This window comes from Anopheles coustani, chromosome 3 (genome assembly GCF_943734705.1).
Source record: "Anopheles coustani chromosome 3, idAnoCousDA_361_x.2, whole genome shotgun sequence".
NCBI lineage: Eukaryota > Metazoa > Arthropoda > Insecta > Diptera > Culicidae > Anopheles > Anopheles coustani.
Window position 1 is genome coordinate 77,819,119 of NC_071288.1, and position 17,468 is coordinate 77,836,586.

The 17,468-nt window shown below is 46.1% G+C and overlaps 2 protein-coding genes across 2 annotated transcripts in view; one reads left to right on the top strand and one right to left on the bottom strand.

Annotated features, from left to right (window-relative positions):
* LOC131258891 (mucin-19-like) overlaps positions 1 to 17,468 on the top strand; it is a 249,822-nt gene that overhangs the window by 94,002 nt on the left and 138,352 nt on the right. The window lies entirely within an intron of this gene.
* LOC131258892 (CLIP domain-containing serine protease B4-like) lies at positions 9,694 to 10,767 on the bottom strand. Its single transcript, XM_058260286.1, has one exon. It carries the CDS (start codon positions 10,765 to 10,767, stop codon positions 9,694 to 9,696), a length of 1,074 nt encoding a protein of 357 aa, XP_058116269.1.

Here is a 17,468-nt window from a genome sequence, read left to right on the forward strand (position 1 = left end):
CATAGCCGGCCGGTGTCGTCGTCTACGAAAGCTCGCCCATCACCATCGTCATTAGACGAAATTGTGTTATTCTTGCAGTTCGAGAGAAATCACAACCATCTCGCAGTGTTGTGTGAAGTGTTAATGTTTTCTCTGCAAACATTGCCGCAAGCGAATACCGTCAGCTGGCTTTGGTGCCCTTAAACGTCTCCCACACACACACGCACATCAACTATTCGCCGAGACTTGTTCGTAGGGCTGCTGCATGATATTCTCGGAATAATCTGCCTCCAAAGCGTGCCTGCGAGGTCCGTCCAGCCTGCCAGAGATTGGCGTTTCCACGTAAACCAGTTTCAATTCACTCTCGAAAGTAATGAAGAGCATGCGTTGGAATGGTTCCAGGAGGTCGAGCAACGGATCGGAACCGGCTTTGGCAAAAGCGTACCGCTTTAAACCTACAATCGCTTGGCCGGAAGTGGAAATTCATGACGAAACCGGACCGCAAAAACCACAAACATTTACATATACCCTCCTTCGGTTTGTGCGAAGGCAAATCCCTTTAACGCAAGGTGCGCGCGTGGGTTCACCGAGGGAATTTACATTCCAATTCCGGCGCCAAAGGGTGGGTGCCATGATGGTGGTGTTCGTCGGCATCATCAGCATCACCACGACCACCACCATCATCATCATCCACGTGGGGCGGGAATCCTTTAGTCTTCGGCGGTATGCGTAAACCGCACATACACACACGCTCGTCTTGGGCCTTCGGGCGAGCATGGCTTGTATCCAATTTTCTTCCAAAGGTGTACTCACGCAGTTGCGGTTTAACTACCACTCGCCCCACCTCCCGCCCCACCAACGTTGAACCCCGCAAGGAGTGATTAATTATTGAGATTGAATTTAAATGCTCATCTCACCGCACGTTCTACACATTTATGAGTTACGCCACCGACTCGACCTACCGCTGCCCGAGGGTATAGGAGGTGGGGGAGTAAAGGATGTCGATATTCTCGTCTGCCTACCACGAACCCACAAACGCACATACACACACGGTCGCGAATGTGTACGGAACCCGGCCGCTAAGGTCGCGTGAACTAGGGCGTGATACGATGCGTGTGGATCGCACACGGAGAAAGGCCCTTTCGATAACGATAACGAAATTTTCCTAATTAAATTACCTTCAGCCTAATGTGTATGGCAACCCAAAACCAATGGAACCAGGCCGGCGGTTTTATTTAAGACAGGGTTTTTAAAGTGCTCAACCTTTTCGGAACCGACCCGGGCCCCGAGCCTTAAGAAAACCTCGTCCTTAGGGCTCTCTCCGGCCGGTAAATTACATTTTCTTCAGAACGTTGCGTACTGCGGAAGTTTTGGGGGTCGTCGGTGTGGCCGACTAAGAGGAACGAGGTCAAATGGCTTCACGCTCCGGCGCACTTTAATTGAAATCGATACGCTCGCAAAGAATGAAGCCAGTGTGTCATGCCGAAAGGGGGGACCGGAAAAGGTCACAATCTCTGAACCGCAAGCCGGGTTGGTTTCCTTCTTCAAGCTACCTGCAGCCACCCTAACCTTCATTCTTTAGACGGGATACGGTCGCGTTCCTTTTTGTGAGATTTTGCGACGTCGAGAATGTCCGGGCAGGTGGAAGATTTTACGGCCTCGACTTCTGAGATTTCGATTTTGAAAGAGAAACATTTTGCCACACAACAGCAAAAGATGACTAGGCATCGATAGATGAGCATTTCGGGAGAGAAAGTTATCACTCTCGACGTGACGGAAGGATACTAATCCCTTGGGTTTCAGGGCAGGTGAAAGTGTTTCGAGGAAGCTGCTCTAGTTTTCTTAGAAATAACGCACATACGAATGCCATAGGGAAACGTGTGTCTGTTTCACGACGGAGAAAGGCAATGTGCTAAAGAACGCACTCCCATTAGGGACCATTCGGAAGGCGGTAAAATTGACTTAACACTAGCCAATCAAAGGCTTACTCAAATTTAACACACATTCCAGTGGCGCTTAAAAACTTTCCCCAAAACGAACATATATGTGTGTTCCCTCGGTAATGGGATTACTTCCGGTGATACCAACACCTTTTTTTCCTTCCCCCATGTGTCAAGGTGTTATACATCATGTTTTTGGGTGGAAAAGAGGGAAAAGATTTCCACCACCCATCCACACTCACCACCGTTTCCGAGTTTATTTGAATTCCGCTACCGAAACGGACGGAATGGAAGCGTCTGGAAATAATTTGCCGGAGAATTCCTTTCGACGGGAAATCGATTCGAAAATCAACGCTGCCGTCGACGACGAACCGTCACGGCAGAACCGAAACGTCGGAAATGTCACGCGCACGTCTCGAGTGAGTCATGGTTTGGTTTTTCACCAACATGCATGCCCACCTCAGCTTGCTCGTGAGAAGGAGGGTCTACAATAACGAGAGAAGAACCGGTTTGTATTGTTCATCGGTGCGGGTGGGTAGAGGTAGTGATTTTTCCAATCAGTTCAATTCCCGTTCCGCAAGGACTCTTGAGCGTATCGCCAAGTGGCCGAAAAGGAAACACTTGGAGTTTGTTATTTATGTTTGTTTTGACGGTGAAGCAACCGATTGTTCGGTTGAGGAGAAAATGTTGTTCGAACGGAAATGAAATCCTTTAATCCGTATTATATTTTATCTTTGTAGGAACTTCAGGTTTATCCAAGAGGTGGGTTCGTGAAAGTTCCATTACGTTAATTAAAACTGACCAATGCAAATATGTGTGGGCTTATACGATTAAATCAGGGGTCGTCATATATTCCCCAAAAAGAGCAAGGTGATTAAAAGGAAATCGGAAAATAATAAAAGGAACACCACGCTCACCAAAACAAACCTGATACCATGAACAAATAGCAGAAAAATTGAGATGGGTGTTTTGTATGAAGCACTACAATTTTCTTACAAACCGGATAAAATCAGTTGGCGGGCCGGATTTGCCGACCCCAGGATTAGACAATCATGTTTCGCCAATCCTCGCTTCGGCTGTCCAAACTGGTCAAAAACTGGTTCACTATTGATGTTCATAAAATGATTTACTTTCATCCACAACCTCCCCCACTGTGGGCGAAATCAGCAGGAAATGTTTTCATACGACCACAGTTTGAACAGCTTCCCTAAACCAAGTGAATGAAAAGTGGCTCAGCTAAACTCTTTTCCGGCTTTGTCGGTCCGTGCCCGAATCGATGGAAAACACACCACCACCCACTAGGATGGCCAGTAGATTGGAAAACAATGGGGTATAAATAGAGTTTCCTGGATTGCGGTTTGCCTGGATACTGATTATAGCTCCGGTTTTTTTTTTTTCAAAGCCCTTCCCACATGATGCGCTTGATGAAGTTATCGATTGCAACGTCATGGTCACGGGTAGGCGTAGTCCCATTGTGGGATGCGATGCAATCAGTGAATCTCCCACTGGAGCGTGCACCATTACCAGGAGGCTGAAACTCCGTGTGGAATAGTTTTAAAGCCGAACCGAAGCCGAGACTGAGGCTGCACTAAAAATGACACCGAAGGGTTCCGGAAGGAAAGGTGTGCCCAGCTGTCCTTCCCATGGGAACGTGATGCCGTGATTGTTGACTGGCAAAGTGCGGACACCCATCCTCACCCACAAAACCCATTGCACACCGGGTGTCATTCCGGTGTTGCAGAGGAGCGTGCATAAATTTTCCGGACCCATGGATGAATGAATTCCCCGCAGGTGGTGGGGGTTGTGGTGATGGTGGCGGTCCCGCAAACGGCTATTCATGCCGAAGGATAAACATGACGTGGACACGCGTCGTGCGCTCGATGGAAAATCTTTCATCTTTCACCGGGAGCTAAAGCGACGTCGACGACGCGGGATGTGGAAAACCTCGCGGCGGCCCAGCTTCACGTCATATTAACAATTGGTCGGAGGGAATAATTTATGATGCGTGTGCGCGCATCGTGTCCCACCTCCCTGCCCCCATGACGTTCCGCCCCCTCTGATGATTTGCCCCTCGGTTTCGCAGGATAGTTTTCCCGAAGACGACTCGGACGGTTACACGGTCCGAGCCATGGCGGCGCTGGACGCGAACTCTCAAGCACGTAATCCAGTAAAATGCAAATATGATTAACTCCGCCAAAGGCGCTTTTAATTGTAAGTACGCGCGAATAATGATTTACGATGTGTGCGAGCGAGCGTGGGGGGCCATATTGCGCATTGTGTTTGGCTTTGTTTCGGAAGGACCGCGTGGAGTCCGGGTTCGTCCTCCTCCACCGGACCATCCGATCCCCTCATCCTTTGCGCCACGGTTTGCGAATTAACTTGTCCGCATGTTCGATCGTTCCTTGGAAACACCTTGATGACGGCCTTGTGTTCGGAACGGGGGAAGGGAAGCAACAGGACTCGACGTGGTGTCCTGTCCTGGGGAGACTTGCACCAGGCTGCGTGAGGGCAATTGTTTGAAAACGCATTAAGTTAATCAGGATGATCGTATTCTGATTGCGTCCATTCGGTCGCGTCCCTGGTCTCGACGGTGCGTGTTCGTTAGCGCTGGTTTTCCCCCTCCACCACTGGCCGCATCCATCGGGGGCACTTTTCGGGGGTGTATTTTGGATAATTTTATTTACAACTCACCAACGCCGGTCGCGTACTTTATTTTGACACAATCGGTTTTCAGGGCGCACGGAAGGGGAAAATCCGTGCGACCAGTGTGTGTGTTTTTTTGTTTCAACCTCCCCGTGTCCTTCTTTTCTCGGACAAGCCGCATTTGATTAAACATAAATCAGGAAGATTTATCGCCGGCCGGGAGTGAGCACACTTCGCACGACACTTTATTATTCGAGGACGAACGAAACGAACGGTGCGTTAATTTTGACGCCACCGGTTTTAGATCGCTTTATTAAATTCCATTTATCCGAGGTGTGTGATGTTGGTGGAAATTAAACTCGTATACGCCTTTCCTGACGCTCGGCGCACACAATTACATGCGTAATTTCGGCCGGCCGGACACCGTCCGGACGGTTCCGCCGGAGGTAAACAGAAAAATGAGATTTATTTCCCGCCCGGAAAGTGGAATTAAATTTAAATTCAATCATGCATCCCATTGGTCCCTGGAAAATCGGTCCCTTCCCCCCGGTTGCTCTGGGTGGGCCGCGGGACCAAATGAACAGGTTGCAATCGAAATATGATTACAAAATGTTGATATATGACCGCACGCGACCGCGCTTTCCTCCCGGAAGCTGAAGAGCCGGGGTCGGGCAAAGTTAAAATATTGGTTTTTCAATTCCGCTCCGCTTAATCGGTGCGTGTGTGCTTACACACCACGCTGTTGCAGAGAGGTGCGAAACGTATTCGGATACTATGTATTGCTGGCACGAACGTTCGTTTATTGAGTTAAAACTGTAAGTAAACATGCCTATTGAGGGTTTCATATTGCGTTGTTAGTTCGACCCTTTCATTTACGGAGTTCTTAAATATAATCTAATTAATTAAGTTAGTTTTGGCGTAGATTATGTACAATCAGTGTAATTGTCTGTTTCTTTTCCAGTACGAGTTAGAGGTTATTTGTAATGTTGTTCCTGGCTACCGGACATTGTTTTACAAGAATGTTAATGAATATTTGTGCGCTGTATTTCTTTCAATACAGATTTCTTTTGATTTTTATTTTTATCCAATAGGGAAGTTATAAGGAGAGTGTACTATTACAAACTCTCAAGCAACAATTAGAGAGTAACATTTCCAGACGATCGTAACTTAACGAGAGCGTCAGAAAACATATCAGAAACATATTATCTACTGCTTGACTTTCGAAAAATGAACATCAAAATAAGATTTTGTCGAAGCAACATCATTCCGAAGCCCGTTCCTCCTACCGGTGACTGACGAACGCTGATGGCATTCCAACGCGCGAAACACGTCCTCGCGTCGAACATCAACTTCGCAAGCGGGAAGAGGAAGCAAAGTCCTTACGCAAAAAGCCGTTGAATATTTAATCCCCCTGAAGTGCTTTAAGTGCTACGGCAGAAAAGAGGTCATGTTTTACATGCCGGCGGTTGAGACAGAATGAACTTGGCGTTGTGCACACATGCAGGCGCGAGCCAGGCACTTTTTTCGCACGGTTTCATTAGGCTTCACATTGGCCTAAACATGCGGCGTGATTTACGCGCAAATGGCTGCTGCCAGCGGAAAGGTACTTGGAATGGCCTGGAATGAATGAAAAATTTCACTCTCGTCCTGCGAATGATATGGAACGCCGTGTCCGAAACATGGTTCGATTTTCCGGCAAAAATGGTCCGCGATGTAAACGGGACGATGATTGCTACTGCCTTCCGAACGGCGTTCGCAGTTCGGACGAACAGTGAGGTATCGTCATGTTCGGAATGCCAAAAACGGGCGCCCAGGAGTTTGCTCTCCACTATGGTGGTGGTGGTGATGCCTCGATTTCGTGGAAAGTGTAATTTTATCCGGAAAATGAACATTCAATCCATCTGATGCCTGTCCGTAATGCTGCGCGCGTGGAAAAGCGCTGTGCCAAGTGAAGCTTCTCCGCCGATGCTGCCAACACGCTGTCGTACGCCGCAACCCTCCTGCTCCACCTCCCCATCACGGGGGGCGTTGGTGGTTGGGCCCGCGTTTAAGGATGTTTCACGATTGATGGTTGCTTCATTATAGGTTCCTTTTTCCCATTTTGGCCGCAACAGCATCGGTGGCCATAATTTTCCCATCGTGAAGGAGGGTGGGAGGGTATAGCCAACCGGAAAGGAACTACGAGACATCTGTGCCGTGTCAAGAAACTTCACGTTTCGTTGTAGCAGCACGCACGAGAAATAGAGAGAAAGAGAGCGGCTTTAAGACGACGATGCGGATGATGATGATGATGATGCGACCGATGGTGGTGTGGTTGTGGTGGTGGATGTTCCTTCCGAGCCCATTTTTCGGCGCACGCTGCTGCTGTTGCCTCCATTTTGTCGAACCGCACGCGGAATTATATTGACGGAAGATCGAAACGTGATCAGCGCGGTCGACGGAAAGCCGGCTGTAACAGGCGTAACGCCCATGTAAACGTAGACATTTTTCGTGCGTCAGCTCGTCGTTCGACGAGAGTCGGGCCTCCTCCCTTCAAGGATGGTGCCTTACCACCGTCAAACACACATACACACAGAGGGAGGGAAAAATTTCCCACTCGAGGAAAAAGCCCCGTTTATTCACATCACGCGCGGAGCAAAATATAAAAGCGCTTTCCATCTCCACATGTCTATGCTTACACCGTTGTGGATGGGTTTGCATGTTTGGTAAGCCACGGCAATGTATCTTCTCTGGCACCACCTTGTCTTCCGTCTTCATTAGAGCCGATCGGAAATCGTGTTTTCCGATACATTAACGACAGAGACGAAATTTGTCTGCGACCGGTGTGTCAAAGTGGTTTCTTACTCTGAGAGAAATGTGCCTCAAATTAAACCCTACATCGAGGCTGGAGGTTCCCATCTGGCGAGGAAAATTCTCTGAAGAATTGGTGTATGTCAATGCGTGTGTGATTGTAAACTGCATCACACTCCATCGGCTCGGGACGTTTCCCGTGGGGATTTTCGTAGATTGCAAAGTAATTTTATTGCATTTTCTTGTACAAATATTTGCCAGTCCCTTCCGATGCTCGGGATGCATGTGCCCTATGGGTGTAGGTGCGTATGGGGAAGAATTTCTTTCGTACAGATAAAAACACCACAACCATCATCCTACACGAACGGCGGTGACGTTCCATGGAAACAGACGGTCTCGCCACAAATGCACTGGTCCGTGCAGCTGCACCACGCTGCTCGCTCAGCCACGGTGTTATTGCGTAAGAGCCACGTGCTGCTCCCATTCGAACGCTTCCTTATCCCCCACCCACCCACCCGAAACCGACGCGCATGGACAGCATCAACAGCAACTGCTCAGGCGGTGGAGAGTAAATATTGTTTGTAATTATGGAGAATTTGCATTTTATGAATCCCGGAGAGTTTTCCCGGGCGCGGCGTGTTCCGTTTTTCACGGTGTTGCGGTGTCCTTCCCGCTCGGCTGCAACGCGCACGGTGCTGTTCCGGCTGCTGTTAGGGATGATGAGTTTTCCCCGCACACGCCACCACTTCCGTTCCGCCCAAATAAGGCGATGGCAGATGGCTGGAATCGCTTTCGGTAAAGTGTTTTATTGGAAATTAAAAGCAAATTATTTTCATCCGCCGCAGTCGCTGGTTTGCTTTACTCGAGATGCACAAATATTTGCCTGCGCCAGCAATTTATAGCGGAAGTTTTCGTAACAAGGAAACATCCCTTCTCATCGGAGGGTATGGCAGATAGAAGCGTACCAAGAAAGCATAATCTCTTGGTTAGTTTTACATATTCTACCCTCATTGTTTGCAGAGGTCATCAGAACTCTTTTACAGCGAATTGATTGTGAGCTGATCAATGTTAATGTTTTTCTATTCATCATATAACCTCACCCCTTGACACACTTCTTCACGTTGCCTAGTCAAAGCTGTCCATGATCCAGTCAACGTACTGCAACACATCGGTATAGACACCAGGAACGTCTTCGGTACCGCGAATCTTCCGGGCTAAAGCTGGTCACTCCTATCTCACCGTAATTGTCACAGTCAGTGTTATTTTTCAAATCCTTTTCTCCAAGCCCTATTCCATGTACCTTCCAGAAATTATGTATTTTTAGCGATTAGCATTCTCCAACTTATACGTATGATCCCGGTGAACCGAGAGAATTCGTTCAGTTTTACGCTACCTGCAGTCCCAGAACGCTTTATCCGAGGACCATCAGTAGGCCAAACACATTATCATTTACGAACTTCTAACAGGTTGTTGGTCACTAGCGCCTACACAACTTTCTCAATTAAATCCAATAATAATGATCTATAAAACGCGGGTTGGGCGAAGACTGAAAATACTTGCTTCTTACTGAAGTTTTATAAGGGGGTCACAACAACAACATCCATGCTTTCGCTAATATAGACTTGTGTATTATCGGTTTCGCATGCTGTATAGTTTAACATTGATTTTTTTTTATATGAATCTTCTGAGACTGAGTAGTTCAACCAACGATATGTTCTGATTACCAAAACATCTCCAAGCTGGTTGTTAGCCACTGGCGTCTACAAACAACTATTTGCGAGCTAACTCAATCAAATCGCAAAATCCCTTCCAAAGGCACTTTTTGACTAAGACAACCTGTTCCCTGGAACGCTGAGAGGAGACTGAAAATATTTGCTACTGATATTTTATAACGGGATCAAAACACAACTGTCATATCAAGAAACCCACCACATCGCTTCAATTCGTTTCTATAGAGTTTGACAATGACATTATTGAACTGAATCTTCTAATAACGGGTAATACGTAATGACACACGACATGTTTTGACTGTAATATTCCCTCCTATTGACTGGTTCAAGTCTGTATAATAAATTTTAATTATTTTTTTAGGACTACGAGACTCACAACCTTTCTAAGAAACAACAACGACCTAAATGGCGAAGAAAAACATGGATATAACAACTCTGGCTTGTACACTCTCTCCTAAACTCTTCCACCAACCATGCGAAAACCACTTACAGATCAGTTCAAATCCTGTTTTGTGCTGACAATTTATAATACATCAAACTTTTATTGAAATCTATTGTTCATATAATTGACCTCCCTGAAAATCCATCACTCCATGCAGCAATTGTTCATTCTAGTAAACATTCTCGCGAATCCAATCAGCGTACTTCGATACGTCGGTATAGACACCAGCAACGCCTTCGGTACCACATTTCGATGGTCCAAAGCTCACTACACCTATCACGTACCAGCCACCACTGATTCGACGCATCAATGGACCTCCCGAGTCACCACTGCAGGTATCCGTTCCTTTCTTTCCACCGGCGCACATCTGCGTTGGCTTCAGGAATATTTTGTTACGCTGGTAAACCGGCGAGCAATCCTCCAGGCTCACCACCTTCATTTCGACATACAGCTTCTTCTCGCTAGCTGTAGCAGTCTCCGTTTTGCCCCAACCCACGGCATAACTAGGCAATCCGACGTGATTGGTGTTGATAGCCGGACTAGAGAGTGGTAAGCAGACAGGCTTCACTGTGTCTGAATACGAAACATCTTGAGCCAACCGAATCAGCGCGATGTCGTTGAGGTGACTTTTATCTTGCGTATCATAGCCACTGTGCACGACAATCTTCTCGATGTCCATGTCGATCACTGGATTGTAGCACTCCTTAGTCTTTCCTTCCTCCTTGCAGTCGGGGTTTGTGCGTAGATCCCATTCGCCCAGCCGCACCCGGTGTACTTTCCAGCTGCGCGGAATCGAACTGATACAGTGAGCAGCGGTCAGCACGTAGCGCTCGCTGATCAAGGATCCTCCGCAATGAAAACCGTAGCGACCATTTGGTTTCTGATACTCGATCAACGCCGCCCAAGGATATTCATCAATTTTGGTCTCCTGACCACCGAAAATACGGTCCCCAAGGTGAGTCCCGCACTGGGGATAGGAGGGCAATGGATTGGGACAACACACCATAACATTCTTGCTATCATCGCCACAACGGCAGTTTTTGAGAAAGGCTACATCATCTGGTGTAGGAGCCGATTGCCGCAGAATGGCGACCAACGATGGGCAATCGCGAAGTAATATGCATTTCCCTGCTACACCGCGAGGATTCGTGCAACTTTGGCCTAGCTGTTGCGCCAACACAGTTTGTCCGACTACACTTAACAAGCACGCCGCCACTAGGGCCCACTTAGTAGCACCAATCATCTTCCAGCAGGTGTGGACCACCCTGTTTAAAAAAATCCGTTCCAAGGGCACTTTACACACGATGAAAACAACCTTTTCTCTCGCACGAACTGAGCAGACTGAAAGATTGTGGAAAAGACTAAGGGGCTATCAGCTTGTCTATACGCTCATCCCACCAATACCGCTAAAAGATGTATAGCACCATAAAAAACAACACTCCGTTTCGTAAAGGCCGGCGAACACACTTCAACCTTACGTATGAGCCTGTTACTTCTACATCATCTAGACCTTCACCTAGATGTTGATAACCCTTGACTCTGTCGATCCACTCGCACAAACAAATGCTTAGAGTAAAATTGGACCAAGAATACTCAACCCTCGAGGAGACTCTAGAATTATACTGAATCTGTGTAATAGGTTGCTTGATTGCATCTTAGAAATCCCAGTTTTGTTCGTACGTATCTGTACAGACTGCACGTGTGATGGTCAAGATCAACACAGGGATGTCCAAGCCATAAAATTAAGGTTATCGAAACGGGAATACCATGTAGATTTGAAGTTGTACATTTAAAATACCATCCGTACTACGGTAGTTGCCTTTGTAGATTCTTAAACATTCGTACGAACCCCTTGTACAATATTTAACCAAGAAAACATTCGTACAAACCCTGTCCACGTACTGAGGGGAACCTTTTGTTACCGCAATTCGTCGGTCCAAAGCTGACCACTCTAATACCGATATCTGATCAATGACATCAATCAACACTGCAGGTGTCGATCCTTTCCATCCTTTTCTCCGGCAAAGCAGACTCCAGAAAGACTACATGACGTTGGTACGGTGGTTAACATTTTTCTTGCTGACTCTGCACTATCAAAGCAACCGTCAACATCATTTGACTGGGAAAACCTTTTTCCGTGCAATTTACATGATTAGTGTGAACAGCCTGATCCTAAAGTAGTATGCAGATGGCTAGAGCATTATAGCCACTGCGCACGAGAATGGTCTCGATGTCTATGTCGATCAGCGGATCGTTGCACTTCTCAGATTCTTCCTCTTCCAGTCGGGGCAAGAAATTAGTTCCCACTCACCGGTATGTAGTCGTTCCCAGCACTCTCCACTCCAGCCAACAGGCATCCGATTGAAACAGTGAGCAGAAGTCAATACGTAACATTCATTGATTAATAACCTTCCGCGATACAGACAGTCGAAGGTTGAAACCTATTCTGGAGGGCCATAGCATAACACTGTAGTAATTATTTTAAACAGCTGAGATGTATGAGTTCACTCCATCACTACCACAACTACGAGCTCACCATTACTTGGACGTGGCTGAAAGGAAATCAAATTGGCAGCTTTTTTTCACTGATGCAGACGCGTCGAATTGTTGATTCAACAAATTACATCATTGGAATTTCCGGCAGAATAATCCCTACAGATTTCGACGTGAAGAGAAATATTATTTTAGCTTTTTAAAAAATTTATATTTTATTCAAGTAAATAAAACATACAGCTTTTAAAAGCACAGCATATTGATGAATTATTAAGTTTATACTTGACCGTGAGCGGTTTCGGATAGACCGTCGTCAGGCCAAGACCTCTGTGGGGCATGAGTAAGAAAGTAATAGATTTTGTTCGCACACCATAAGCTCCATTGTAATTCTTCTCAAAACATGCTTTAAGTTTAGTAAACATTTTCATTAATCCATGCAGCGTACTTAGACACATCGGTGTACACTGCTGGAAAGTCTTTGGTACCACACTTAGCAGAACCAAAGCTGACCACTCCTATTTGATACCAGACACCACCGACCATGCGCATCAACGGACCTCCCGAGTCACCGCTGCAGGTGTCTCTTCCTTCCATTCCACCGACACACATCTGCGTTTCCACCAGAAATGCTCTGCGGCGCTCGTAAAGCGGCTTGCATTTTTCCAGGCTCTGCACTATTAAATCAACCTTTAACTTGACCTGACTAGCAGGTCAATAAAATCATCTCTCCAACTACCTTACTCTTCGCCTGTTAACTTAATCGCGACGCGTATAAATCAATTTTCTTTATTATTGATAATTTTTTATGCCATTTACGAGTGCGTGTTTAGAGATAAATTGCCTTCCGGGCAACTGTAAGGCGACTGCAGATGGAAGAGGATGTGTTTTCTTGGTGAGATAATAAGTTTGCCTGGGAATACCCATACTTCCGTAAACAAAAAATAAGTATTGACGAGTTCGTTTGTGTCCGACGCAGAGGCGCATTGTCAATGTGCAGCCTCTTGTTACATTACGTTATCAATTTGATTGCTATTCTCGGCCCCGTATGCAAGAAAAAATCGAGCGATAACCCAGGTTGAGCCTTTGCGAAACTCATTCAATCGGACTGTTGACCGTCAACTTTAGAACCACGAAGTCATTTCTAACTAGAACTTAATCCGCTTTGTTGGTTAGGGGATCGGTTCATTCCTTCGATTGACATGAAGCGTGGCCTTGTCTTATTTACGGCCAAGCGTTGCAATTGTGTTTTACGATAAGAATTGTGATCATGGCTTCAATTTTTTCATCATGCATAAAATATACTCTTTGGATTGAACTACAAGGGATGGACAGCAAGAACTCATTGATGAATATCTTGCATATGTTCATCTCAGGAGATCCAGATCATTGTTTTCAAGTAAAGTAATACAAGTTGACCTTCTCAAAAATTTCATTTTTCCGGTGTCTGTCGTTTACAGGCTAGAGAAACACAAGTCAAGGCGATATACACAAATTCATTTATTCAAATCAAACAAATAGAACTTATGTTAAAATGTCCTTTAACACTAGGTTTATGGACGTTTCTGACATAAATGTCAGGGGTGGATGGAAAAAGGAATTTACTGAAAGGAAACCAAATTTATTTATATGTATATTTATATTAATCTGAATTGCACAATTCAAAATTTTAACTAAATCATACCTGAATGTTTTGTTTAACTTATCACGGAAATGATAGTTATAATTCAAAGTTTTCCGTCAAAATGAAGGATCCAGTAAACCTAGTGTTTAGCTTAGTAAACATTTTCACTAATCCATGCAGCGTACTTCGAAACATCGGTGTAAACTGCAGGAAAGTCTTTGGTGCCACACTTAGCAGAACCAAAGCTGACCACTCCTATTTGATACCAGACACCACCGACCATGCGCATCAACGGACCTCCCGAGTCACCGCTGCAGGTGTCTCTTCCTTCCATTCCTCCGACACACATCTGCGTTTCCACCAGAAATGCTTTGCGGCGCTCGTACAGCGGTTTGCATTTTTCCAGGCTCTGCACTATCAAATCAACCTTCAACTTCACGTGACTGGCATGACCTGTTTCAGTTTTTCCCCAACCCACTGCGTAGGTGGAAGTATCTGTATGATTAATGTTGATCATCTGGTTAGACAACGGTAGGCAAGTTGGAAGAACTGATAACGAATATATTACGTCCCAGGCCATACGGATTAGCGCTATGTCATTATGGTAGTTCCTTGCGTGAGTGTAGCCACTGTGAACGATGATCTTCTCAATGTCCATGTCGATCGGAGGATTGTTGCATGCTTGAAGTATCCCACCATCGTAGTCGTGATTCATGCAGTCGGGGTTGGAGCTCAAATTCCATTCGCCTAGCCGTACTCGATGCACCTTCCAGCCATCACTAAGTGACGTGACGCAGTGTGCAGCAGTCAACACGTAGCGTTTGTTGATCAACGATCCTCCGCAGTGGTAGCCGTACTGGCCTCTTGGTTTCTGATACTCGATCAACACCGCCCACGGATGTTCTTGAATGTCGGTTAACTGACCTCCAATGCTTCGATCCATGTCCGCAAATCCACATTCGGGAAACACCGGCAAGAGGTTGGTGCAGCATACCATAACATTTCCGTGATCTTCCCCACAACGGCTACCGTTCAGTAATTCTTCGTTAGCCAACGTTGCGTTGAGTGATTTGCACATTGAAATTCTTATGCATTTCCCAGTCTTATTGTGAGGATCCGTACAGCTTTGACCATGATATGGTGTCAACACGTACGGTCGGACGACGCCTAATATGCAAACTATCAGCAGGGCCAACCGTGCACTTTCACCCATTTTATTTCACTTATGTTGCACGCTAGTGCTAAGTTGTTCTTCGAAATTCATCTAACTCACAAACTCACAAACGCAACCCGATCCCTCTGGAGAGTCGCAGAAGACTGAACCTGCTTGGAGCATTTGGGTCTCATGCATCAATTTCCTTCTATTGTTGATAATTTCCTGCTGTTTTGCCATTAACGATAGTGCATTTTTAGACTAACTGCCAGCTTACGGTCAGCTCTAAAGATAGAGCTATGAGTCAGCTGAGCGATCGTACAGCATATGTTTTGCTTTGAAATGAGATAAGAAAAGACGAAATTCTGTGGACCGTTTTCACAGCTTTTGGTGTGGTAACTTTTGGCAATTACTCCACGCATAATGTAGAACCTTTTGTCAGTTTTGCGTATGCTTGCTCTTACCCTACTTTGCTTATCAGCGAATTAAACCACTGCAACCTTGTGCCACCATTGAATCATCGACCGTGAATTCTATTCCCAATACAACTTTGTAGAGCCTAACTCCAAACCAAAACCCTCACTTTAATCACAATGGCGGGCTAGTTGATGGTTAGACTCTCTGCGTTGTCTCACGTGACGTTCAGCGTGCCGTTGTTTGGCTTCCATCAACGCGCATTAATAATGTTACACGACGGGAATTTGTCATGTTTTGTCAAATATAAATTTATTGACTTGGTCGTAAATCATGCTGTGCTTCTTTGAGGGAGGGATGACGGTTGCTTATGAAGTTCACCTTATCCTTCGGTCTTGTCTCCCTGCAGCCGCCGTTTTCCTACCTCGCGAGCATTAAGTACAATTTAGTGCTCAATATTCTTAGTTTTTTGTTTTGATTTTCCACTCTCCCAGCTTGTCCGGTTGCTTCCTTGGGCGGTAACTGCTGTGTCAGCACCGTGGCGTTATCGATCGATTTTGCCCTTCTGGTTATTCCACCAACACTCACACACACACAAGCTCGAGCACGCATAAATAGACGTGGACAGGCTGGTCCGCCACGCACAGTATCCTTTGTGCTGCCGGCAAATGGGACGCTTGGGAATTTCCACCATTGACAATTGACCGTTGAACCGTGGCCGGTGACACAAATTCCATCTGTCACCGGCAGCCAGCTGGACGAGATGGGCGTGCGACACTTTCCCCCGGAACAATCAGATGAGCCAAAGAAGAGATGTCCACCGGTTCGGCGAAGTTTAACGTTTCTCCGCTTCTGTTCCGGCGTATGGACGGTACGTTCTGTGAAAATTGTTGATGAAAAATTCAACAACCCGGTACACACCGCTCGACCACGGAGGGTATTGCGTTATCGCGAGAATGAAAACCATTTTACTTCACTTTCATCCGAAAACGGAGTAGTTGCAGTGAAAAATCATTTATTTGATTTTAATCATTCGCGAGCAAACAGAGTACGTGGTTTTGTTTGAGGCAGAGTGGTAGAGAATATCCGGCACCATTTTCCCGTCGAACCGACGATGGAATATTAAACGATTTCCTTTGTTGGTGAGAGGATAATTTGCTCGACGTGGACATTTATCCGAGGATTTATTGTTGAAACATTTCATACACGGTTTGCTGATGCATCAAATATGCACACTGAAACAAAAATCTTTTCTGTCTTCTTCATTTGCGTTTTGTTTTTATTCACTATTGTCTTTTGTGGTATTTTACATCATAATCCACTTTGATATGCTGCACTGTTAACAAAACGATTGTAACCTTAAAACCGCCGTGAGCGAACATATTTATGCTTCGTATTTATTGTTCATAAACTATTTTTTTGTGTGAAAATCTCTTCCTCAATTTCCGATGCGCTTTTCATGGAAACGGTTGCGAATTTGGATATGGTCTTATCTGAAAATTGTTCACAAATTTTTCGAACACAAGCATTCGTCAAAAATGCCTGCCGTTGTGTTGCGCAAATAATGCCCGAATGGAATGTTCTCGTTGTAACGGTATTTGAATACCGTTGCCGTGTCCTGGCGAGCTTTTTTCCCGTCCCCCCATACCAGCTTTCCAGCCAGCTTTCCTCCAAATCGTCCGGCAAACAAAAACTCGCTACTTGCTCAAACAAGTAAACCTCCCGAAGAAAGCAGCATCCGATTGTTCTTGGCCGGGGCGAGCCAGAGGAGGGCGGGTTTTCATTTGATTTGGGCCCCTCCGGAGTGATTCCGCCTGAAGTTGTCTGTCGCCCGAACGTCGGCGCCATTTTACATCCCAAATCCATCCGTGGGGCTTCCTGTCCCCCTTATTTGCGCAACGTGCAAAACCAGCATTGGGAAATTTTTCCAAACATGTTGCAGCACGCCTTTGATGTTGCACCGAAGTCGGTGAAGCAGTTTTGCAAGACAAACTGGAAACGTCTTGAGTTTTCCTTCGCCCGTTCCCGGCTGGAGTTTGAAAAACGGGGAAACAAAACCCCAACCATTGCAAGCCAACGGCTGGGAAAGGTAGATGATAAGATTGCTTGCAAGAGCCAGACCCGGAGAGAACACAACCAAGAGTCCAATCCAATCCACCCTGTCGTCGTCGAGTTGGCTGTAATTTTCTCAAGTGTATTTACCGATGCCGGTTTACGTCGCTGTTTGTCCTTGCCAAATCTGGTTGCAACCCGATGCAATCCT